The following is a 26,844-nucleotide window of genomic DNA, read 5'->3' on the forward strand; positions in this document are numbered from 1 at the left end:
ATCCTACCAGCAGTTATACACTGGCCACATCTTGTCTCTGGTTACAAATCAGTCTTTTATTGTACACCCTCCCTCTCTGGATTAAAAGTTTACAAAGAAAAAAAAAAAGGATGTCCCTTTTGCTTAAATGAGCGTTTTTCCAAGGCCATGATTGAGAATGTGATTTGGCCTCACAATTAATAGATAAATAGATAGATAGATAAATAAATAAATAAATAAATAAATAAATAAATAAATAAATAAATAAATAAATAAATAAGAAGTGCCAAAAATGCCCAAAAGTTTAGATGTAAATTAATTGTTAGTGCATATCCTTTGAGACGATTTGGCATGGGCACTCGAGCAGTTCCTTTCATGCTTGCTAAGCAACTTGCAACTCAAACAACTAAACAACCCAAACTTTTCGACAGACATTTGGCAACTATATGTTAAAGACTGGCACTTATTATCACCCACTTGAGCTTTCCTGGTCACCATCAAAGGAGAAATAAATATCCATTGTTATACTGTTATGGTGTCACCTTCCTGCTCCCATAGGAGACTCTCACAGGTGTTTTTACTTGATTAATGCTCAACTGGAGATGTGCAGGATATTTGATTGACTTTTGTTTCTTTTGTTTATTTATTCATTTATTTATTCATTGAGAAGACAGAACATGATAGAACATTTTATTGGTTCATATTCAGATATGACTTTAGCTCTGCCCATTACTAGGACCTTAATTTAGGTCATTTTCACATCTGAATCATTGATTGATGAACTGAATAACATTGTTTAAGTCTAAAAGTCCTGGGTTTCTAGCATGATTTTCTGAGTCAGTGAAGCAGAACAAAATCTTTGTTTACTATATAAGTAGCCCACTCTGAAATATCATAAATTTAATGGGAGAAGAATCTCTGGCATTGTTTTGTAATGTTGTAACAAAACCTTCTGAGTCAGCAGTTTGTTTTGAAATCTCCCCAGCCTGTGACCTGAGTTACCTGCTACTGACTGTTTTGATGATTCTATATCTAAGGACTTACAATTATCACTGTTACTAGATTTATAGTGGACCTTGAATTAAAATTAATGCTCATGAATTAGGAAAAGAATCATACTCAAAAGCATGACATAAGAAATTATATTTAAATATTGCGTAGCACAAATTAGCACTGAACGTTTCTGTTATAGTTAATTCTAATGGTAAAGCAAATTATTTAATTAGCCAAAAATAAGTGCCTGATGATCATTTAAACTCCAACGTTTCCTAGTAAAACTATACCAGACTGCATTTTCAGTAAGTTTTTTTTATGTTGTTGATGAATTACCTCTGAATACATTAGGAAAAGTTTTTTTAATGATGTACAAAATTCTGCATATTAGTTATAGCTCTGTGAAGTTTTACTGACAATAATCTAAATATCTAAATTTAATCACCCTGCACCTCAAAAGTTCGTAAACACAGGAGTTTGACTTTTTAAAGCCAATGAAACCTTATTTGTAGACTCTACAAACATAGTGATTTAATATCTCAATGAGGGACTGTAATTGATGACAACTGTGTGACTATTTTAAGGTCTTTATTTACAAATAAGTTAAATTAAAGGCTGTTAAAATGACACTATTTACTCTAAGATCTTAAGAGGAAATACTTTAAAGTGCTTTACCATAGAATCCAAAGACAACTTCAGTTTGAGCTGTGTCCTTCAGTTAATGTATTTATTTTCATCACACCATTTAAAAGGTGTTTATCTATTTAACCCCTGTAAAAGATGAAGATAAACATTCAAACTGTTGATGTGAAGCCTTCACTTTGTTGTGATCTGTGGATTTTCATGGTCTTGTTTTAAAAGTGAATGAAGTCCCATAGCACTCATAAGAAAGATAATAAATATCACCCTGTGTAATTTCAGTATCTTGCCAGAGTGTCTGGGTAAGAGACTTGAGTGCTCTCAACTCCTGGGTAAGCCTGCGTTTCATCAAAATGTCACACTATAAGGAGAGGAGATAGTGGGCCTTATCAGGAGTCCAATTCTAGTTTGCGGTAATTTTAGGAGTCTTTCAACAGAACCTGTTAGCCAAGGTAGCATGTGAAATGATGTACAACAGTGTCAACTAATCTACTAAAGCACACAATCGCGGCTAGTATTTGTTTGAATTGTCTGTGGGATGAAAATGGTGTTCAGCTCAACTCCACAGCTGATGACAATGCAATACAAGATGTGCGGGGGGATTAGAAACCTTTGAGTAATTAATCAAATTCCTTAAGTATCTGTATCTTTAGTGACAACAAAGACATATCCAAAAGTGCTTGATGTCCAATTAGATGGAATCTAATGGAGTCTTGAAAAGTAATAGTTTTAATTTTGCACAAAAGACATGATTTTGTGAAACTGTGAAGTTTTTGCATTATTCTTTTTAAATTCAAATTATATGTGACCTTTTGGGGAAATTATTTTTTTAAATGTAAATCAACAGAACTAAAGCTTTCCCATAATTCCTTGTTGTCGATGGTTAAATCTGTCCATCATGCTCCACATGTTATCTGCTATTCCTCGCCTCGGATACCAGTGGCTCTGCAGGGCAATGTGTTAGAGCCTATTAATGTGCTGTATGTGTGACTAAATCTGAAGCCTGTAAACAGCAGTAATTGGGCTCAGGAGGCAGTGGGAAAAAAAAACAAGCTTCATCTTTGAGTTAAACTGTCACTTTGTCTATTTTTTTTACAGGTTACAATTGCTTTACAATAAACTCCAGACGCTCCGGTAACCAGGCTGTAGTTTCATCACACTTCTTAAAGAGCACTGTATGTAATGGACCCCATGGTAGTTGGTAGACTTATATTGGCAGAACTGTTCGATGTGACATCACAGAAAAAGGGAAGAGCCAACACATTTATCCTATTAGAGAGAGATGAAGGAGCCAGCAAGTCTATGTTTATCCATTATGAAATCCATATCTGTCTGGAAACTAAACATCAGCAGTTCAGTCTGAAATCACAGTCTGTCCACCACAGAATTTGTTTTTTTAAATAATTGATTTGCTGCTATGACTCTGATTATGCACGAGAAATCAATGGCAGTTAAATCAACACTATGAAAAATTCAGGGCATCTTAAAAAAAAGGATTCACAGCAGAATTAGAATAAGCACTTTGCAAAAAGAAAAGACTTGTCTCCAAATAAGGGACTAGTGACAAATACTATTAGTTTAGAGATGCCAATTGGAGCTTGTTGGTCTGCAGTTCATTACGACAGTCTGAAGAATCACTCTCTGAAACTAAGGTATTTCTCTACTTGTCTTTGTGTAAAAGATTTTTTCTGAAAAAATGTTCTTTTTTTCCTTTTGCTTCAAACTGCATGTTCTTAAGCTTATTCTTGTCAGTGGATAAAGGGCTGCCGCTCTTTCACAGATGTTCTGATAGACTTTTAATAGTATTTAATGTGAATCAAATTGCCAGTGCAGTAAACTTCATAGACTGTAAACATTGTGTCCTAGAACTAGCAGGTTCTGATAATGGATGGGAAATCAAAGAACAACTTTATAAATGCGTATGCATGAACATAAACAAATACATATACTTGTAATTTTTTGAAGTTTTTCTTAGCAGATGTTTTTGTCTAAAACAATGTACAACCTCAACAGCAAAAAGTAATAGTGCCTTGCTCAAGGGCACCTTGACAGCACTTAGGAAATCATGCTAACACCTCAACAGCTATCATCCCAATTCCCAGTCTTGGTCCATGCTGGGACTTAAACCCTCTGGCCCCTCCAGCGACCTTCCAGGTTCAAAGCCAAGTCCCTGTAGACAGTTGTATACATATATATATATATATATATATATATATATATATATATATATATATATATATATATATATATATATATATATATATATATATATATATATATATATATATACATGCCCTGCGATTGGCTGGCGACCAGTCCAGGGTGTACCCCGTTTCTTGCCCAATGACAGCTGGGATAGGCTCCAGCCACTCGCGACCCTGAACAGGATAAGCAGTAAAGCAGTATAAAAAATGGATGGCTATATATATATTTACATACATATTTACATACATATTTATATATTTATACATTTATATATTTATATGTATATAGTTTTATTTGTATGTAGTAATATTTATATGCGTGTGTGCATGTATGTGTATATGTATATGTATACAAAAATAATCATGCATTCATATAAATTCACATATCATATATACATACACACACATATTCCTCCATCACTGCAGCAGGTGGAAAAACACTTTCCTCCAATTAACACCTGATAATGCACCACAACTCTGCAGAGCAGCATGCTATTCACTGTGTCGGATTGTTCATGTGCATGTGATTTTAAAAACAGCACAATAATAATTAGAGTCAGGGGACAGACTTTGTTTCTTCTTCAACTTGATAATTGGCATTCAATTCTCAGGGCTTTAATCCTAAAACTGAACAACTTAACAGGCGGCGTTGTTCTTTTGGCATTTAAAGGGAACAACTGTCGTGTAGAAGCTGCTCAGATGCTGCTGAATTTGATATTACAACCAATTATTTATCACAACAATTTATAGCAGTGATTTTGTTGTTGTTGTTGTTGTTGTTTCACGGTAACTGTTTTTATTTCTTTGTGTTATAGATGTAAGATATTTCATGACTGGCCAAATGGAAAAAACTAAATGAATGCCATGAATAAACCACTTATGAACAGCTGTTTTTGACAGCCCACTTCTTGGACATGAAAGTAGACATTCATGGTAACAAAACCCAGCTAGAGATGGTTTGATTCCCCAACTTGACTCAGTTTTTTTCCCCTAAGATCACAAATGTCATGAATGACTGTTGTTTTGTTTCTGTAATTTCACTGTACTCTGTCTTTAATTTCCTGTTTCTCTTTGAAGGTTTATTCTTTGTTTCATAGCTTGTTTCCCTGTGTTGTTAAAAGTTGCTCTTTATGTCTTGTTATTTAATAGCAATCTGTTTTGTGTTGTAGTCCTTTGTAGTAATTCTTGCTCCCTGTGCGTCTGGATTAGTTTTACTTTCTGCTCTTACTTCTGTGACTGTCTAGGCTGTGTCCAAAATAGCGTACTTTGAACTTATACTTACTATTTTGAGATCATAAGTGTATTCACACTGACAGTATAGATTCGTAACGCTGGACACTTCCCACACTCAATGGGCCTTATTCATGAACAGTGCATTTGCACAAATTTGGGCCTAGATCATGTATTTGACAAACGTTTGACGTACAATTCTGTGATTCATCAATATTTCTTACTTGAATTTGTTCTTACTGTGCGCACAAATTAGAACCTCCTCAGACCGTGTGTACACACAAATAATGACGACCAGCTCCTTTAGCAAGTGTGAACACATAAACTTTTCACTAAATGCATGACATATTTGGACTACTTTCAGTAAAAGAAGAAAGACTTGAATAGAATCAAAGAATAAAATCTGTGAATTGACTAAATGTATTAAATAACAAAATTCATGCATATCCACCCTTATCATACACATAATACAGAATCTTACATTAAATGCTTAGTTTTACAGTTCAAAATATCACAATGTGCATTTTAAAATGTCCCAGTTTTGATGTTAAAATTGAATTGCTGGGTATCCTAAATGCAGCGTCTCTAATGGAGGTCAGTTGTTAAGCATGTTTCTAAATGTAAATTGAATGGTAACATGACGTAAATTGCTTCTTTTTATGATTTCTCTGAGCAAATGACGCACACACAGCTTCACTGTTCACTCATACTTACGTATTTGTTATCCTTATATGGCTGAATTGGGGTGTGTTAGTATGCTGATTGCAGGTTGCGGGAACACGCCTGTCAATTCAGAATGAGTCTGATTCACTAAGATACGCACGATGGTGGGGAGGAAATTGGCTGGTGCGCACGTGTTATGAATCGGACTGTGTTTTTATGTAAAAACGGAGCTTGTGAGAGAATAAGAACATTTCTTCATATTTATTGGTGAATGAGGCCTATTGTTTTCCATATTTTTTACATAGAGGAAGGAGCAGGAACAGATCAAACAATGGTTGATGGTTGTAATCATTGAATAGCAGAAGAACACCTGTGAACAGTTGTAAAATGCAGTGTGAAGCTGCAGTTTTTTATTTGGGACAATGCGACCCTGAAAGATTTTGTGAACTATTCTTGTCAGTGCAGAGTGTACGCAGTACACTTCATATATAAGAAGTAAGCGGTGTGAGACACAGCCCTAATCTGTGTTTCCGCCTGTCTTAGTCTTTTTTGAGTGATTCTCATAGACTGTATAATAAATGGTCGTAGTTTCTGTGATGTCACCCATCTGTTTCTGAAATAGAGTTTTGAACCACATGGTCCACAGAAGCCATAATGGAAATGCAGATTTCAGCTTCTTCACAAACACCTACAGGATGCCCATCTGTCAATCAGCTGGGCTGTGCCTCTGACTGAGTAAACTTGTCATTTTAATATCCTCCGAACTGCCTAGTTAGAAACATATATATCCTGCTTGAAGTGTGTGCTGTTGGAGAAATAAGCTACTCAGATTGAGGTCATTTGTTGTACCAGGCTGTAAACATGTTTCAGTCAGATACCTCACATTTGAATTGTTTATTTAGCAAACAAATACATTCATATGCTTGGCTCCGAGGCTCTGGTCTCATCACTCCTTGCAGATAAGTTTACATAGAAACATTAAGGATGATGAGCAAATATACTGAATACAATCATGCAGCTGAAAAGACCATGGGAAATATATAAATATGAAGCCAGGTATCATATTCTGTTGAAAATAATAGTGTAGTTGTAGTAAAATAACAGTGGATCGACTGACCTCTCCAGTTATGGTGACATGATATGATAAAAAGGGTGCTACCTAGCTTGTGACGTTAGCTAGTGTCCCAGTTTACAGACATGGTTTTTGATTAGCTACTGACATCTAATAAACTGTGCCTTCCACTTTATTGATTAGTGACAGCTCATGGTTGTTTTGGGGCAGCAAGGGAATGTCTATAAATTTGTAGGTCAGCCACAAAAGCAAGACAATATGTAAGGTACCAAGAGACAGAACAACACTACAGCACTGCAGAGGAGTATAATATAATATATCTCTGCTCCATGATATGATGACCATTTTTTTTTACCAGCCTATTAGCCCTCATCGACTTCACAATGGATGTTACCATTTGACAGCATTCACCATTACCACTATTACCTATGACTGCCCACAGGCGGGAGATCAGAACAGCTTAGACCTTAACGCTTTGAAAACAGTTGAGATGACGGTGGTGCAGCCCTACCTGCCCCCGTCACCCTGTGTGACTCCCAAGTTGACGCTGTGGTGCCCTTCCATTTCCTGGGACCATCGTCACCCAGGACCTTTAGTGGGAGCTGAACATCAGAAAGCCCAGAAGAGGATGTACTTTCTGCTGCAGCTGAGGAAATCCAACCTGCCGAAGACAATGATGGTGCATTCTTACTCCTTCATCACTGAGTCCATCCTCACCTCCTCCATCACCATCTGGTACGCTGCGGCCACGGTCAAGGACAGGGGCAGGCTGCAGCGTATTATTCGCTCAGCAGAGAAGATGATTGGCTGCAGTCTTCCATCCCTCCTGGACCTGTACAGCGCAAGAACCCCGAGGCGAGAAAGGAGGATTGTGACTGACCCCTTTCACCCCGGACACAAACTCTTTGAAACACTCCCCTCTGGCAGGAGGCTGCAGTCCATCAGGACCAAAACATCACGCCACAAAAACAGTTTCTTCCATCTGCAGCTGGTCTCATCAACGAGGCCCCTGACCCCCATGGACACTTGTCACTTGTTTATTTTGCACAGTTGCTCATTTGTACTGCCATGCACAACTCCCACTTTAATGAACAGCTATTCTGTACACATTTTAATCTCATATTCTCTTAGTGTTTGTTTTCATTTATATTCTATTCTTCACTTTTGTATGCAAATACTTTTGTTTATTATATTCTTAATATAATTTTATTTGTGATGTTCGTTTCTTATGTTTGTTTGTTTGTTTATTTGTTTTTTAACTATTAGCACCAAAAGACCAAAACAAGTTTCATGTAATGTAAAAACTACTTGGCCATAATTAAATCTGCCCTAATTTGCAATTTTCCACAACCCACAAGAAAATGCTTGAGAAAGTGATTAATCAACATTGTCTACCTTGTTCATGTCAAACTCTCCACCCTCCCACAAATATTTCTGAAGCCTGTGGCTCTGCAGTTGTGTCACTAGTCCAAAGTTGTGGGCTTCTAGGCTTAAGAGGGCACGCCATGAGAGCCATTGTTTGTTTATTCTATGGAAGAGAATGCTGCAGTGCAAAAAGCCCATTAAGAAAGAACATTTTTAAAATCTACCATTTGCTGTGATTTCATTTTAATTGTATAAGACATAGAGCTCAGCCATGCTGTCCTGTTAATATAAGCTCCCCCTTGGTATTTCACAATACTATTTAAAATGAATGAAAATGCAAATGTAGGCTTTTCTTTTGATAAGCTTTTACTATGCTTGCTTAAAACATCAAATTTATTGTTGTTATATGGCATCTTAAGGAGTCTAATATCTAATTCAATCTATTGTCTGCTCTTAAGGATCATATATACACTGCTTTTATTTGTTATAAACTAATGAAGAGGTGATTTCATCATACATTTTATCACTCCTCAAACTCAGCAATGCAACATAATGACAGCATTTCAGCTTCTACTTTCTTTATTAGGTCTGACCTCTGTATGGATACAGAGCTTGATACCTAACGCATGATGTTCTGTTTAATCCATTGTTTTATACATTCTACATTTTGATGATTATATGACTCTATATTGAACTATAAGGGACCTTTACATTAAGTGAGAGCATCTGGTGACTTAAAAGTTTTGTTTTCTACAGTGATCAAGACTAAAGCAGCCAAAGGAGAGGACACACTGACCATACATTTCCCAGACAAACAGGGACATGATTATGCAGTGAAACAGTATTTACAGATGTGCAAGTAATGTCTGCTTACATGTGCTATGTCAGTATGATGAAACTAAGTCTATGCTGACCTCAAGTGGTGAAAATAAAAACAAGACCTCATTTTTTTGGCATCTCAAAAAATCTGACACCCCTTATCAAAATGTACTCTCAGATCAGGAGCATGGCACATTTGGATCTTAAACTTTAGTGAGACAGATCAAAGCTTGCATTTGAAAGGCTGACCACTGTAAAATGGTCATCTGTAGCTCACAGGATGTTCCTGCTTGTTGAAAAGCTGAACTCAGCCTGTGTAACATCTTGCTACTTTAGGCTTCAGAGATTTTTTTTTCTTTTTTGAAGAGGACTTCATGCCATTTCCCCCCTTTCTTCTCACTTCTCCAGCACTTCAGTAAAACACAAAACAACATGTTTTATTCAACTGCCTCTCCCTCTGAGCACAGCCAGGCACTAGGCTCAGGCAAGACCCTGAATCATAGAAACAGACAGTGGAAAGCTTTTAAGGACTAAAGTCACTTGGGCTTATCCTAGGATGTTGTTTAGCAATGCAAGTGACTTGCACAAATTATATTTTACTATAAAGCAAACCATGTCTCATAATGTATGAGTATCATATAATGGCAAGAAGGTTGTTTTGCTTCTTTTTTTTAAGGTAAAGGTTAAGGAAAAAATCAAAAACAATATCTTTGACAAACAGTAAGATAATCATCACAAATGTTGCCCTGTAATGATATTCCTGGTGCTATTGTAGGACAGAGTTTATGATATACACAGAAGTATATTGAGGTTTGTTGTTCACAAGAAAAAGCCAGAACTTCCTCCAAACACTGTAATCTGTAAAGCCCTTATAAGAGAAATACCTGAAACAGCTACAGATGTCTAAACCTCAGAACCAACAGCTATACAAAATTCTCCCCCTTTGCAGGGACCCTTCAAAATATCTTTTAAACTATGCTCTCTTCCAACTGAACTGTCTCCTCTATTTAAAGCTGTCAATGGTTGTTTAAAGCGTCATTACTTTGGATAAGTGCAATTAGAATACAATGCCTGCAAAAGCAATCGCAGTGGCACACTTTCAGTAGCAGAGAGGATAATTGGATATTGACAGAAGAATGGGGAAAGTGAAGACAGCACTCAAGACCTCTCTCCACTTTACTCTGTCATCTCGACGCTCTGATTGTGCTGTTTACTGACCATGTAATTGGGGCAGCACTGGCTAAAGGAGTATTGTATGAATTTATATTTCAACCTTGCAAAAAGTATTCTCAGCATTTATTTGTAGAAATGTTTCAGTAGTATTTTCTTAAAAGCAAAGAAGGTTTCAACAGTGGCTCGGGCAGAAATCATAATGTGGGAGGACACAAAGAAACAAGGTGCCTACCGGATCCCAAAAACAATTCTTCTCCTTTTTTTTTTTTAACCTATTTGATTGAAATAGGACCTTACACCTTTTCATCGATTATGAAAGTCAAATGAATCGATCTTAAATGGCTTGATGGGACTAAAGCACTCAGTAAATCAGGGCTTCTGCCACCCAAGCTGCGGAGGAACTGTGATCCACCACTAGTGTGACGTGTAAGTGTGTAATCCAGCTGCAGCTAGATATGATAAGGGTTGTTGCTTATGTTGCCAGGTGACATGTAAAAAAGTCTGTCATTCAGTTTTTAATTCATGCCAGTCATCTTTGGTTGCATAAACAATGAAAATTAACCTGTAAACTGAACTCTACTGACCCGTGTTTATTTTGATTTGAACCTTTCAACCCAACAGAATATAAATTTTAATTCACTGTTGTAGAAACTGAAATGTATATTTGTGCACTGTTAGAAGCTTCAACCCAAAACCTGTTTCTCCTCTAATATAGAGCTTTTTATTGTTGATATTGTTTTAAGCTCTTTTGACCAAAAACTCCAGCAGTTCTTTGTATTCTGCTGTTTGACATCGTCACAATCTTTTTTTTTTGTTTGGTTTTTGTTTTTTTAAAGAGTTATGTAACTAAATGAAATTGAATACAATTGTTTTTAAGATATGCTAAGGCAAAATTGTATGAGCAGAATAAGAGACAAACTGCTACATGCTGCTTGGGGATGAATTACAGTATCAAACATCACCATAACAAATGACTCAGACATCCACCTGGCCGAGTCCCAGGCCTCTCTGTTTCTCTGTGGGTTTTGTAACCAAGAGCCAGCCAAGCCTTGTGCCTGTGTGGAAGACAACGGAGGGCATCTGCTGTGTGTGTGTGTGTGTGTGTGTGTGTGTGTGTGTGTGTGTGTGTGTGTGTGTGTGTGTGTGTGTGTGTGTGTGTGGTGCCCTGCCACAAAACTCTGCTGCCAGAACACCCAAGAGTACCCATGTGCGCCACGCTGTGCCTGGGGGCTGAATCACTGAAGCACCTTTATTGCCTTCTGGCTCTGTCAGGTTCGCCCGTATCCACCAAATCCTGGGCACAATAGCAGCAGTGTTTGAAAAGAGCTTTGTTGAAGCAGGATCATTACACAACCATGCCATTAACCTTAATTGGAGCAACTTGGCGGAACACAGAAAAACTTTCAGAACAGTGAGACAGTAATGTTGTTCCCCGGAGTTCCATAAAATCATTGTGCATAAAATAGGCTGAGTTAATTGAATTGGGGGAAAACTTATATTCCTGTTGTGAAACTGAGCAGTGAGGTGCAAGTGAAGATAACTTTTCTTGTTTGCTTTGAGAGAATTTTAAAACAATAAAACACACACGCAGCATAGTTAAATAAATAAATCTGCATATGAAGATTTGACATTTTTATATTGATAGCAGTAGATTATATTAACATGGCAACCATTTCTTCTTCGACAACATGGTTCAGATTACAGTAGAAACATGGGGATTAACAAACTGTGAGAATCATACCACCTCCAGATTGATCTGAAACTGAAATGCATAAGAGAGTCAACACCTGGAAGGTAATATTTTAATATTTCAACAACAAAACTTTTGATTACTTGTTCGCTTGCAGGGCCTCTATTCCCATGGCCCAATGTTCCCACATTGCTTGGATTTTTTCTTTTTCTCCAAAATATGGTTTTGTTTGTCTGACTTAAGGAAATGAAAACAAGGGTTTCGCATCTACTGTATAAGCTCTACTTCAGCCTATTTTTTCTCTTGTAATGACTGTGGCTATGGCAGTTTCTGCTGCTGATGATCAAATTGAAATTATTCAGTCATTCATTCATTCATTTGTTACAGAGTGCTTCCAAAGATCAGGCTTAAATTGAAGGGAAATGTAGGAACACAAGACCTAATTTTGAAGATGTGCAACAAAATTGGGAACATAGGGCTGACCCCAGCTACGCCAGCAGCTAACAGCTAATATTAGCTTTCAACCAACTGCTAGGTAGCATTCCTAGCAAGGCATTAATTCATTTTATGTTTCAGAGAGAAAAAAAAAAGATCAACCTCTGACAGATTTAAATTAGGATGCTGTAAAATGACAATGTTTGCCAATGTTTGTTAACAAGCTAATAGCAAGGTAACAGGGATGGGTACCTTTCACATTTAAAACGGTATGGTACCAATACCCAGTACCTGGCAATCGGTACTCACCGGTACCTATTTTAAGTACTTTTGTGCATTCATGTGGTAATAAATATAAATTTGTTTAATTCTAAAATCTCAATGTTCAATTTAACATATTTCTTCTCTGTTATATAACCTTGCAATGCTGTGTTCATGTCCAGCATGGAAAATTGCCTACTCTTCCACTTACTCACAGTTACAAGGATGCGTTCGGGTGCCGTTTGATTTTATGTGAATTGGTACGCGGTTCTACAGACAGAACCGGTGGGTACCTATAGAAGTACTCAATTGGGTACCCATCCTTAGCTAACAAATAATCAAATATTTTGTTTTGACTTTATAATTTGTAAATAATTCTTCAAATTTCACTCATCTTGTCTTTCCACCTACTGATCAATTCTAAAGCAGGGACATTTGTATTTTCTTGTGTTCACTACTTCAGCCTCAGGAAGAGCAAAAGTATTTAGCAGTAATCGACTCTCCAACTGTAGCTTGACATCAAACAAAAAGGCTGTTGTGTTAAAATGGAAACAGGTTGCAGCTGTTTTGAATTAAAATAGCTGAAATGGTGATAACTTTCTTTTTAAGTGCTTCGTAAATAGTCAGGTCACCTTCCAGGGCGAGCCTCTTTCATCTATCTAGAGTACTCCTACACATTAGTGAGAGATCATTATTATCATCATCATTTTACAGAACTTTCTACCTATAATATGTTATCTTGCCCTCATTTTAATCTCACTAGTGATGGGATTGCAAAAAAAGATTATTGTGACAGCAGGATTTTCTGGGGCAGAAGTTCACTGCGTTTTGCAATCAGCAGCAAATCCACGCAGTGAGAAATGAGAAATTCATATAATGTCTCTTCAGTTGATCTTCCACACAGTGCTATTAAAGCACCCATGTGTTTTTTCTCTTTCTCCCTGAGAAGCTTGAGAGAAATAAATGAGCACCTAAAAATGCAAAAAATATTAAATAAACTGTTTGGTAATGGTTCCTGTATAAGTAAACAGCTAATGTCCTGCAGTGGTGTGAAAACAGAAGCAAACACTAATCAATAATTTAACTCAAACAGAGACAGATTTCATTACATTTTCAGTGTTTACCAAGTCTTGATAAAGTTTGTGGATGTCAACAGCTTTCAGCGGCAGCCTGACAGATTGTGGAAATGCACAGTACTGGCTGCAGAGTGTAAACATGAGATGAATCATTTCTGTCAACAGGCAAAACAAGCAAGCGGGGCAGGAAATGTGGATGTCTGCTAATCTGGTTTGGGCTCAAACCAGACTCCAAACTTTCTGTCTTTGCACCCAGTGAAGACTCTTGAAAGTAGAGTGTCTAAATTTATACACCTGGTCAGAGTCTGTCAAAAATAAAAATAGCAGTGCAGTTTGCCTGGGGAGTGTTGTTCGCACTGTGAAGTTGCTGCTGCCAGGTTTTTGACTCAGCACAAGGTCTTTAATTAGACAAAGTGAGAGTTACAAAGATAGAAACGACTGAAACTAATTAAAGTGCAGAGAAAGAAAAGTTCACAACATGAATGCACGTTTCCTGCATCATATCTCATTTGAACAGTTCAGTGAAGCATATTAATTTTTGCAGTTCTGAACGGTTACAATGTGGAATACTGAGTTTTAAGATCTTTATTTACATTTACTTCTAAACTTCAGGGTGAAGCAACTTGTGCTTCTGCAGCCTTTTTAAATGTTTTACAAATTTCTCTTAAGTGTGCTGGCAAACTTCATGGAGCCCAACAAGAGCGATACAGGAGAAAGACTGAAACCACCACCAGCGTGGCAATCCAGCTGGCGTCCCCACTGAATTTGATTTGATTTGATTTAGTTCAAATAATACTGAATTTCGTGTTTCATTTGATTTGTTAACTTCATGCAAATGAAAACACAATGTCTGTTGTACATGATTAATGATCCACTTCAACAAAACACAAATACGTTTAGATTTACATATTAACCCTGTAAAGCCTGACCCCTCTGAAAATCCTAATTTTGTGGAACTGAGATGGTAAGAACCAAAACTGCAGCTTTTCAATGGTTTTCCAATGATTTAAAAAAAATACATTTTAACATTTTTAAACTTTTTTTTTTAGGAAACTATTTATCATTTTGAGGTCTTTGAAACTCGTGTATGAAATCTGATATGTTCAGCAATATAGGGTTAAATTCTCAATGACTTTTCACCAACCCATGCAGCAGAGAGACATATACTGTAAGTAATAAGTTGAACACTATTGTTCCTGATCTGTATAGCACACTCATCACTTCCACATTCACACATGCAGAACTGGCAAAAAGGATCAGTAACAACCTATTGATAGCTTTTGTAATCTACCAAACACAGAGTGAAGTGGTTTGCATGTCTGAACTCTTCTCTTACTAAGTATTGTACGTTGTAACACACTATGAGGTACCACATTTTTGTTAAATCAATGTTGACTTCTTGCCTACCAAAGTAACCAGACATGTTTTTTTTTTTTGATCAGAGGAAGAAATTTAGATGAAATCAATTTCAGCACAAATGTTTTATTGTTTTGCACTTGGAAATATCAATCCCTGTTCCTTCCCTTCTATTGCCACTAGAGGTCAATGTAGCATTCTCAAGCTGAATTTAATGAAAGACAGCCTGTCCACTGAGTTGCAAGAGGGAGGGCAGCACCATCTCCTGCATCCTCTATTTGCACGATAAAAACTTCTACAGGCTGGATTTTGCCATTATATAAACAGAAATGAGAGGACAATAGTAATCTGCCTGTTCTTTTTGTATGTTGCTCCCTGAAATATGGACAGCCTCTTGAAGCGAACACAGTACATAACTTGTCAAAGTCATTTTAAGCCTTTGATGGCATCGCATGTTTTCAGCTCCACTGGGAGAATGGACGGGGCTTTTTGTTGTGTGAACAGTATGATCACAGGTGGGGCTAAGCAGTGACCCATTACTATTAAAACTCTGCCCTGTACAGAGGATAGTCACATAGGCATCTTAAACTACTGCAGCTTTGCCCTGTTTGATAGTTGAAGCTTAATCTGCATTACTATTCATGAGCCTGATCACAGGTAGGAGAGCCCACAAATATGCAGATCCTACTTCAAACTACATTATGGACCTGCCTTGTTTGAATCTGAAGAGATTTTCTGCCTCAGTGACATGCCGAGGTCAGCAGAGCCACAGAGGATCAGCCAGTCCTGCGGAACTACAATCCTGCCACAGTGGACAGGAAAGAAAGAATGTTGTTAATGGTCTCTCACAGGGATGCCTCCAGGAAAATTACTGGACTGAAGAGCTTTTTACCGGTGCCTCATGTGTGGAATCATTTAGATAAAGTGGAGCTGGCAGCGCAAAAGCCTTTTTCTCCTTGTTCATTTGGAATGCATTCAAGACCTGTCGCTGATTGCAATCTCATGATGGACTGGAAAGTGCTTCTGTAAGGGCACACAGTAAAGGGAAGGCAGGTGTAGAAGGAAATTTACATTTTCTTCATATACGTGCATTAAATGACCTGCTTCTTCATTTCATGAAGGTGGAATCACCAAGATGTGGCTTGGTATGAAAAGCTGTGCCTTACCTACTCCTGGAAATATAAAGAAACTGACAAATATTCTACAGGTTTTCCACTGAAAAGTCAGCCACCACTCTCTTTATTGTGACTAAATTCTGTAGACAGATTTTAAAAAAGCAACAAAAGACTGATAGCAGTTCACAATTTATTTACTGAATTAATTTGGACAAAACACCAGAATCTGTTACAATACAATCAGAACATCTGAGGCAGATATCCCACCATGCACCACCCCCTCCATGAAACAAAAAGGACTAAACATTAGCACCAAATCAGCACCAACTTAAATAAAAGGTAGCTCAGTCTACAAAAAACAATAAAAAGCAATAGTTGTTTTTTTCTTAATGAAAAGCAACTCAGAAAAGTAGCAAAGTGAGAATTTTCCTGTTTTTAACTTTTCTTAAAAAACAAGCACCCACCTCCCCCCACCCTCCCCCCTGCTAGGCAGGCTATAGCATTCATGGGGCACATGCCAATGACTAGATTAAAAACACAAATTCAAGTAACATTGAGATACGACAAAACATGTCCACTGGTACCCATTCCGAGTGTGATCGTTTCACAGAACCTACGCAGGCAGTAGAAAACTAACATGAGGTCCTGGAGTGAGCATGTCATAGCAATACTATCACTGAATATCTCATATCAAGTTTTGAAAAAAGAAACGAGGGAGACCGGGTGGCATGGGGCTTGTCAGGGCACCAGAATACTGGCACAGAAGATATCGTGTATACCAAAACTTCAGACAGACATTTTCCTCTTTGTGCCTGTCCTGTGTCAAGATATTGCCTACATCATACATGAAAAAGGAATCTCTGAAAAAAGAAAAACCCTGCAATGTAGTTTTAAATATATATTTATTTATATATATTTTTAGATTTATATATATAGTTGTTACAATTTAAATAAATGTTACGTTCTCCTTCCTACAACTGAAGAATGAATTTAAATAAGAGGAAGCTAATTTTAAGGTGGAATTATTCATTCACCCAACACATCAAGTGCATGATGCCATGTTTGGAGGCTTACCAAGAAAACGTTTGAAGATTGAGGTTCAGGGAGTGATCTCAAAGCAGCATTAACAACAGAGTGGGATAGCTTGAAACAAAAGTAGCGAGTTGTTTAAAAATGCTTAGTCGCTGAAACATAAACTGGTGTGGAAGATGGGACAAAGTGTTACAAAGATGGATGCATACACATAAGAATGACTGAAAACAAGGCCATTGAGGGGTTTAGCGGTGATGTCAGCATTATTACCAATATAAAAATAAACAAATAAGGAAAAATACAAAACAAAGATGAGGTCAACCATGTTGTGGATGATTATGATAAGAAAAAGCCAAAGCTGCTCCATTCACCAACCACCAATCCAAGGTCAGGGATAATCACCTTGTATTTGTTCAGCATAAGAACATGAGGTTGTTATGTCTGGCCCTGGGTCTGTGGTTTAAACTGTAAGCACCTCAAGCTAGAGCAAAAAAAACTTTAAGGTGTGGTGTTGCAGTTTGTCAGTTTGTTTTTTTTAACTGCTCTCCTTGGTTTCCTGTTTTCTGATGTCCCTTCATGCTTTCCATAGTGTCAAAAATGGTGAATGTGTCTACCGTTAAGAGCACCACATTAAACCAAAACAGATTGAAAAGGAAAGAAAAAACTTTGCTACATCGTCGCAACTTGCATGTCTGGCAGCAGCTTCCTAGAGCGGGAGGTGCCTCGCCAGGTGACGTAGAGATGCCATTTGTCATGCCAGGCTTAAGGTTTTCCATGAAATGGTGGAAAAGGAAATAGGATGGAAACACCTTTATTATGAGTGACAAATGATCACCTATTAATCTCTAAACTACTGTTTTTGGCTCTGCTGTGAGCATGATGAGCCGGCCGTGGCAAAGTCATCTGTTTGTGCTTGCTGTTTGCTCAGCTGAAGAACTGCTCCAGCTCTTCTTCCATGTTCACCTCAGGCACCATCTGCTCCTGCTCTCTTTCCCCTCTGCAGTGCACTGTAGCTCCCCCTAGTGCCCCGGAGGAGGCAAACCAGGGGTGCTCCAAAATCTCCCGGGAGGTGAGGCGCTCTGCAGGTTCCCGGCGGAGGATGGAGCGGATCAGGCACTTGGCCTTGGGTGTGAGTGTTTCAGGGATGTTAAAGTGGCCCCTGCGGATTTTACTGAACAAGGATCCGGGCTCAACGTCATGGAAAGGGTAGCGGCCTACAAGGATTGTATACAACATGACGCCCAAGCTCCAGACATCAGCTGCCTTCCCCGAATAGCTGCCGTTGGCATTGAGGATCTCAGGACTGACATACGCAGGGCAGCCATGTTTGTCTGACAGGGAGTCATCATGACCATCCAGGATATAAGTGTCCTCAAGGCTCTCCAGCTTTACAAGACTCCTGGAGACAAACAAAGAAAAGAGAAAAGTACATTAAAAACGATGATACTGCTCAACAGTGCTGAGGACAAACAGAAATTATCTGATTATGTCAGTAAATAAAGATCAGTCTCATTACTTTATTATTTGGATGCCATTGAATAGAAATACCAAATGGCTCTGAAGAACATATCTTGCATATTTCAGATCAATATCAAAAAAAGACGAGTGCAAAATGCTTCGGGCTTCAGTTCCACATTTCCTTTTGCCTGGATAAAAGCGCAGCTCAAGGGCATCAACATGAAAATAATTTCCAAAAGACCTCCACAACTCTTAAGGCGCTGTTAGAGAGCAACCAGACCATGTGGATTCTTTCTCATGCTTTTCCCGGGCAAAACAACATCTGTCACCCTCTTGATCCCAGCTATGATACTCCTGAAGTGATAAAAACGCTGGCAGTAGAGATGCATTGTCACCAAAGAATGTTAAGAGATTCAGGTAAGAGCGATTTCTGTGTGCATGTGGTTTTGAAAATGCTGCCATGATGCTGCAAAGAAAGAACCCACCACCATGTGATAAGATCCTTGTCCTGAGACCTGCCATGGAAAGGAAAACCAAGAAGTATGTGCTGGGACCTATTCAAGAATGCAAGGCTGCAACCATACGAGCCCACTCTGTGGTTCATTGTTTCAAGTTTCAATTAGCTTTCATTAATATGAAGTAGAGCCTTTTCACATTTTGAAAAATCAGTAGAGTCTATTGTTTTCTGAGCTAAATTCCCTTTGTTCCTCTGGGAGATTAAATGCCATGTGTTTTTATTAATAACGTAATTCTGGATATTAGCATTTTTGGAGCACATGTGCAAACATATGCAATTATTCTTTAGAGGGTTTAGCAAAACAGAAAGACCAAACCTATTTCTGATAGTCTCAAATCCTACAATGTGTCGTGAGCGTGGTGCTGGGAGAACAACAGGACAGAATAAAGTCAGGAGGCTGGCAGGTCATGAGGTAGCCTGCTAAGGTACAATATGATGTCTCGCCTTGTTCTCTTCCTACTCTGTGCAGACACTACAAACTTTTGTCACAATCCTAAACTTGAGCCAAATCAGATCCTTGTGTTTCAGCCTCTATTGAAACACCGTCTCTTCAATTCTGCTGCCAGACCTGTTGGAAAGATGTAAGAGGATTCGTGACAGGTCGTATAGTAAATGTGTCCTCACACTGTCCTGCGTGATAGCTCTAAAAATTCACCTGTCATCAATCATTTAATGGCAACCCAGCAGCAGTCTGGTGTAACGTTCAAGGTCACTGAACCGGTACTGAATATGTGGGACGGCTCAACTTCCCTTTTCCAAAGTAAGAGCCAAAGAATGACATCACACTCAGAGACAGAGGGCTCTGAGGCCATTGGGAAGTTTCCTTCTGGATCTGCAGAGTTAGCATTCACTTGGCTTAAGTCTGGAAAGAGGTTTAAGCCTTTATACATTAAAAGATAATACACAGCTTATTTAAAAAACAGGGCTTTGGAGGTTGCTGTGGAAACAGATCCTTGTATATTTAGACTGGTAGTTATCCAGTGTTCCCACCAGGGGTCAGTAAATTCATGTTGCACAGATGCAGTTCCATGGATTCCCAATGCTGATCACTTAAGAGCAGCAGCAGCAAAAGCTTGTCTCTGTCATGTATCAGCTAATTCTGGTAACTTCTATGCTCCAGGTCTTCCTTTCATGAGCTGTTTAAAACAAATGCACTTTAACAACCCCCCCCCCCCCCCCCCCCCCCCCCCCCCACACACACACACACACACACACACACACACACACACACACACACACACACACACACACACACACACACACACACACACACACACACACACACCTTTATATATGTGTATATATGAGTCAGATCCAGTAATAAACCTTGTGCACAGAAATATCTTGGGGAGACATAAAGGGTTTAGGTTTCCTGTACTCAGCACCACATCTGGGAGAGGCATGTCAGCCCTGCGTTGTCTCAGTTTACAGCATCATCAGTGTAAGTGGAGATAAAACACAGATCAGTTTGAAACGCTTCTTATTAGACACACAGGGAGCAGAGATAAAGCTGAAAATAACACTGTAGTTTCTGGAGGACTCACCTGTCCTCGTTCTTGAAGACAAACTTTCTTAGTTTGAGGTCACGAAGGACCAGCCCGTTGTCGTGGCAATGTGTCACAGCCGAGGCTATCTGATAGAAGAGTCTGGCTGCTTCGTCCTCCCGCAGCTTCTTGCAGGTGCGGACAAAAGAGTGCATGTCGCCATAGCTTCTCTCAAAGAATACATAGGCTCGAGTCTCTCCGAGCAATATCTCCACGATTTGGTTGATGTGTTGGTGCTGACCGAGGGCAAAATAGGCCGCCAGTGACTCCTGGTACCGGCCGATGTCAAAAACCTGCAACGACAGGAAAACATACCTATTTACGGTCTGCTTTTAACATTAGTGCAAATCTTTAATCTTCCCTTTCCTTCTGCAGAAACACTTTAATCTAACTGAAACGGCTCCAAACTGTGCTGAAGGGAAACAAGAACAGTGTGCCACATCTTTGTGCTACTTAACTTGTGGATACTTGAGAGGGTCAAAGGATGCAAAGTAACAAAATCAAAGCAGCAGTTAATGAACAGTATTGTTCTGCAGCCCCAGGTAGCAGTGTCTCTTTTTGTTTCCATAGTAACCACCCCCAATTGACTTTCAGTACCACCAGTTCAGGTGAGAGGGCTCCTCTGCTTTCAGTCAATACAAATACAGCTCGTACTGTTACCTAGACCTCCAGCTTAGCAGTAATGATTCATCATTGATGTGTGGATTGATTGGTGCCGTATTGAGAGCAGCACAAAGCAGATGAGGTCAAAAAGCAGTTAACCCACAGACGGTGCCAAAGGCCATTAATTTGTTATAGCCATGACGAAACATTATCTGGAGTCAAAAGGTACAGGTTATTGGATACGCCATGTCTTATGAGTCCAACAGTGCATGCAACTATCGTCTCAATTCATCCAGACTCCTAAGCCAGCTGGAATGTACCTTAGACACGACTTCACTGCTCATATATCTCTATTCTCATGAATTTCCCTTTGGGGATTAATAAAGTATTTTATCTATCTATCTATCTATCTATCTATCTATCTATCTATCTATCTATCTATCTTATAATCAGTGATATAGGAATGTGAATATGGGCTATACATGTGGTGAGTGAGTGAAGGCTGTGAGTAGGTCTTCAACCTTTGAGAAGAGCAGTTTCCTCTTTATGGTGAGAGGGTCAGAGCTGGCTGAACTTGTGCAGTTTCCTTGCCTTATGTGTGCTCTTCTGTACACAACTGTTGTCAAAACCTCGCTTTTCTTTGAATATTCAATTCAAAAGCTGCTTCTAGATGTCTTTTCTTTGGCACTGTATGTAAAACCAAGGATGATCTGATACTGTTACAGCACAGCACTATGAACGAGAGAAGCCAGGGGTAAGCAAGAATAGCACAGAGAGGAGTGTGTGTGCGTGGTTACTCACTCCTTTGTCAACGTTACATCATGCAACCCAAACCACGCAGCTCGCCCCATTCACTTTTTCCATTAGGCTGCTCTGCCAGCTCTCTATTTACAATTCAAGCAATTATTTAAAAGCTGAGAGCAGAGGACTTTCTGCAAAAGCCAGTCAGTAGAAACCAAATGCTGGCGTGTCTCAATGCAAGTATGTGCGTTATATTTTATGTGATAGGTGTTGAAATAGTGTTGAGTATCATGAGCTACAAGCAGCAGAGGTGAGAAGTCTGTAGTAACACTGAATTTCATCCCGCAAATGTTCTTTTCGTGTTGCACTTGGGCTTCATGAAAGAGTAGAAGAGCTGTTGTGGGAGCATGAAGGTAGGCTCGATCGATCACGCTGCTTACTGACCTTACATACGAGCTCTTCCCCGCTGTGCAGGTGGGCGGCTCTGAAAACGTGGTCTCCCTCCAGTGGTTCCAACAAAAGGTAGTCCCCGATGCGGGAGATACAGTGAGAGGAGTCCGGGGTCTCCGGCGGGCTGGGGGACCCGAGGTTGGGACTGAAACTCTGGTGCGACTCTGTAGTCCTTAAGCAAGACAGCTCTTCAAAATCGTGTGATTTGTGCCGTGATCTCCCATAACGTGAAATGTTAATTGGATTTGACCTCTGTATGTTCATGAGGAAAAAGTGAGATAACTCCACAAAAGCGGGGGCCTTCCTCCTCCTCGGTCTTCTACTCCTCTTTGACAAGGGCACCACTTTGTTGTGAACTCAGTGCAATATCACAGTATCTTCGATACTTGTGTAAAACCGTGAATAAACTCTAAAAAAACAAAAAAATATACTCTCTACTTTATATGCAACTCGCTGCTCACGAATGAGGCAGACGACCAACAACCAAAGCTGCCTCGTTGGTTCTCAAAATTGAGGTCTGCAATTTTCTTTGCAGAGTTCAGCTGTACATTTGACCCCCTTTGTTTTCCATTCAAGAGATAAGGCCAGGTTAAAATGATAAATGCACTGCCCCACGTCGATTGAAAACCTTGTGCAAATGCTTGCTGCAATTTCATTAACGTTCGTGGCGCCTTTAGATACAAAAATCTCTAACAGAGGCTACAAAAAGTCAGCTTTTATAATGAATGAAGAGTGCTAGTTAACCCGCAGCTGTTCGCTAGCTTATCTCGCCGGTTAATAGTATGGCACGTTTCATAAAATGGAAACAAATTATTTTGTACAGCTTGCAGTCTCAAAATAATGTCATTAGAAACATAAATCAAGTTTTGCAAGCGATTTCTAGCTGATAAATTTAGCCGTAATTGGTCAGACAAATTATGGCTAGCAGGTGCAGAGCTAACTAGTTAGCTTCGTTGGCTAACTAGTACCAGGTCAGTGCACGGCCTTGTTCCCCAGGATCATATCCATGCACGGTGATTGTCATCTACCACAGGAGCAGAAAACCCCATCCGGAAAACTGCTGTAGCTCTTTGTATGCGGGAGTCGACGTCTTCTCTGCTTCGCTCGGTCTTGTCCAAATGAGGAAAAGTGTCGTCAGTGTTGTATGTCTGCTGCTGGAAGGAAGGAAGGAAGGAAGGGACGGCCGGCCGACTTTCCCAGGCCTATCCCTTGATTCAGCAGGACATCCTCTCTCCCGTGGTGCCGCTGTGCTTCTTACGTGGCTGGGAATCTAGTCCATTCAGTGCGGAGGGAGGCCAGCCGAGCTGCACACACTGCACACACTGCACACACTGCGCCTGTACAGAGCTGCGGAGCTGAGGGAGCTTCTACATACGCACGAACTCGCGTACACGCGCACACACTCATACACATACAGGGAGGCATACCGACCCGCCCCCTGACGTCACTCCAATCTCGAAACCTGATTGGCTTCCACTCTGAGTTATAATGTGCAGCGCAGTCATGTGAGAACCATGTAGTGCAGCTACACCCCCATGAATCTAAATGCATCGCACGCTGGTAAATTAGGTGGGGAAGGAGGGGGCGATGATGGGAGCGAGAGTATAGCTACTGTACGTGCTGTGTAACAAATGTGTTTCCTCCTGAAATGTCATTCAAGGGAAAGTGAGGGGGATCCCTTTCTCACAACAGCAGGCAGATGTTCACCAGCCAGCCCAGTCATATAGTAGTTGTATTCATTTGCAAAAACACTGAATGCAGCCACAACGTTACACTGGAGACTATTTGTATTTTAGCACGTGAATGCAACAATTCAACTTTCCTTTTCTACGAGGATAGATCAGTAAATGTACAATGAAAGCAATAAAAATGTGTATTACAAAGGGATACATAAATAAATACACTCATATGCAGTATGCAAGAGCCATTGTCAAAAAGAGAAGAATAAAATGAGAGATCTGAAGAGGGGGGGTGGGTCTTCCCAGCTGAAGAGTGTAATGACATTGATCAGTGTAAGCCTTGACCTTGGAAAAATTGCCCACTAGCATCTTTTAAATGTGAAAGGTATTAGCTTTGCTTTGATATGGGATCATGTATCAGATTTTTGTGCCAAGTGTAAAAAAATAGATGTATGAGCACAGACTTGATTAAAAGCTGGCACAGGGATGTGAGCTCCTCCTGTAACAAATTCCTGTCTTTGCAGAGTTGTGCTCCTGCAATACATTACAAAGTGCAGGATGGAGGAGGTTCATTATTCATTGTTCTTCCTAGATTACCAGGGGGTGTGACGGCAGGATTGTGCAATTCCATGTAGGAACAGCGGGGCGGTGAGAGGAATGCTCGCAGCTGGACTAAAGACACTGACAGAAGTGTTCCATTTAACCTTTATTCCCCATGCTTGAAGGCAGTAGCAGCACACACAAAAGCATACAAAAACATGCACCATTCGAAAGCTTCATTTCTTGCTGCCTGGCTGAATAAGCCCCCGCAACATGGAAATGTGTTTAGCACACAGAGGCCTCTCATTTCAGAGATGGTGGTTTGCAGATGCAGAATGTGGCTGCACCCACAAGCTTTTACATCCCAGGCCTGAAGCTTATGTGCATGTATGTTTCTGTGATGAGACACCTACGTTATCTTTTGCTCAACATTTTCATTTTGCAGTAGCTATAGATGACTTCTTTTTTACCCTGGTTCATTTCTGTTTTATTTCCCTCCATCTCTGCATTCTCTGCCCATTGCTCTAACCCTGGATAGGGATTCTGTTAAGCCTAAACCACAGCTGTGCATGAATCAGAATAATAATCCCTAAAGATTCCTTTTTGCCCCCATTCCCTGACACACTATGTGACTCATTCGCAGAGGAGAACAGCACTCGAGAAAATCCATTGAGGCTCATCAGCTCTCTAGACACGCCTACATGCCGAGGAGCAACGGGCAGGCTGTCCCAGCAGTGCCTTCAAGCGAGAGCTCATGACTCTTAGTGTGTGTGTGTGTGTGTGTGTGTGTGTGTGTGTGTGTGTGTCTGCCACTGGAGCAAGATGTGTCCTGGAAGACTACAGAGGTCAACAAGGACGGATGAGTGTCTGTGAATCCCCGGAGCAGTGTTGTGATGTTACCAACTTTCTAATAGGCTGTTTTGCCCTGCAGAAAATGATCTAAGGTCAGTTTTTTTCCTGAGAAGTTGATGTTACATGAAGGCCTAAGGGATGACATTCTCCAGAGGAATGCACTTTCAAATGAAATTCATTACAATGCACCATGAAACCCACTCATATGAGACTTATTTTCCCCTCATTATACATGCAGAAAATAGCCAATTTCCCATAGCAACGCAGTTATAGCCAGCTCATGTTGACACCAGCAAGAATCAGCGCTGTCACATCCACACCCTGCGGGTAACTTCCACTGAGAAACTCGATCATATGCGAGAAGATAGATGCAGAGGCACATAGGAGGATGAGCTCATTGAGCGAAAGTGAGAGGAGAGGATGTGTGGGAGAAAGAGAACGAGGCAGGAGGACAGAGGAGGGAAAGCAGGCAGCAGGAGAACGTGACGAGTGGTAGGAAAAGTAGAAGAAGAGCAAAGTGACAGAAAGTGATAGACTTTCAAAATGGTTTCATGGAAACACCTCATGTTAGAGCAACCAGGGAGACAGAGGAGGGACTATTGTTTGAAGCTTTGGGTGAATCTAGACAACATATGCTTTACAAAACAAATAAGAAAAATGTTCCATCAATTTTATATCAGACATAATCTGAGTCCCATTTTAGCGGTGGATTTACTCCCATGGGTTCTCTGGTTTTATTTTTTATATGCCCAGTTATGCTTTCCTCAAAGTCCCATATCCCTCATCCTTTTTATGACTCTTGGTAAGCATGTTGGTTCAGGGTAACAGCTGCAATACCCCTCAATTTCTGTGCAGTGGAAAAAAGCAAGTTATTTTGGGGATGGGTACATGTGCCACATTCTGCTCTGCGTGGCGCTTTGGGACTGAAGGCCTGTGTTTAACCAGGAGAGCTACAGAGGGATAGAGCCGCAGATTATGAGGACAGAGAGGAAGAGAAAGGAGGATAATGTTTCACTGATAATGTGTCAACGCTCATATTTCCTCCCATTCTTCCTGTCACTGCAGAGCCCGAGCTGCTTGTCACACAACAATGGCAACCATAAAAAAAGAAGTGCAATTACAAGTGCAAGCTTGTTTTTAATATGTGTTTGTAATTAGATCTGCCCTTTTAAATGGCGTGTCAGACAAAAAGAAAGCTTACATTTGTAATTGTGGAAGTGCACTCTGTTCTTTTCTTTATCCTAAGAGGTTGAAATGCACCATTTTTAATTAGGCTGGACGCATTCAATACAGAAGTGTCATACTCCCTTTTTAGAACAGGAGACAATGAAGATGTTTATAGCTCTACAGGCGCATAC

At 39.8% G+C, this 26,844-nt stretch overlaps 1 protein-coding gene across 1 annotated transcript; it reads right to left on the minus strand.

The window, feature by feature from the left end:
* Positions 1 to 16,252: 16,252 nt before the first annotated feature.
* Positions 16,253 to 23,811, minus strand: trib2 (tribbles pseudokinase 2). The gene is made up of 3 exons (XM_074685501.1): positions 22,410 to 23,811; positions 20,622 to 20,914; positions 16,253 to 18,501 (listed from the first exon to the last, which is right to left on the minus strand). Exons 1-3 carry the CDS (start codon positions 22,677 to 22,679, stop codon positions 18,027 to 18,029), a joined length of 1,038 nt encoding a protein of 345 aa, XP_074541602.1. The 5' UTR covers positions 22,680 to 23,811; the 3' UTR covers positions 16,253 to 18,026.
* Between the last annotated feature and the right edge of the window lie 3,033 nt (positions 23,812 to 26,844).

Source organism: Halichoeres trimaculatus, unplaced genomic scaffold (assembly GCF_033239565.1).
Source record: "Halichoeres trimaculatus isolate MK-OKI-2021-1 unplaced genomic scaffold, fHalTri1.1 fHalTri1_scaffold_13, whole genome shotgun sequence".
Taxonomy (NCBI): Eukaryota; Metazoa; Chordata; class Actinopteri; order Labriformes; family Labridae; genus Halichoeres; species Halichoeres trimaculatus.

Excerpts from the sequence above, each read along its gene's own strand:
- trib2 (XM_074685501.1), bottom strand. The coding sequence starts at position 22,679 with ATGAACATACAGAGGTCAAATCCAATTAACATTTCACGTTATGGGAGA. Across the intron at positions 20,915-22,409 it reads GGGAAGAGCTCGTATGTAAG|GTTTTTGACATCGGCCGGTA; the intron begins GTCAGTAAGCAG and ends CTGTCGTTGCAG. Across the intron at positions 18,502-20,621 it reads GTCTTCAAGAACGAGGACAG|GAGTCTTGTAAAGCTGGAGA; the intron begins GTGAGTCCTCCA and ends GTTTGTCTCCAG.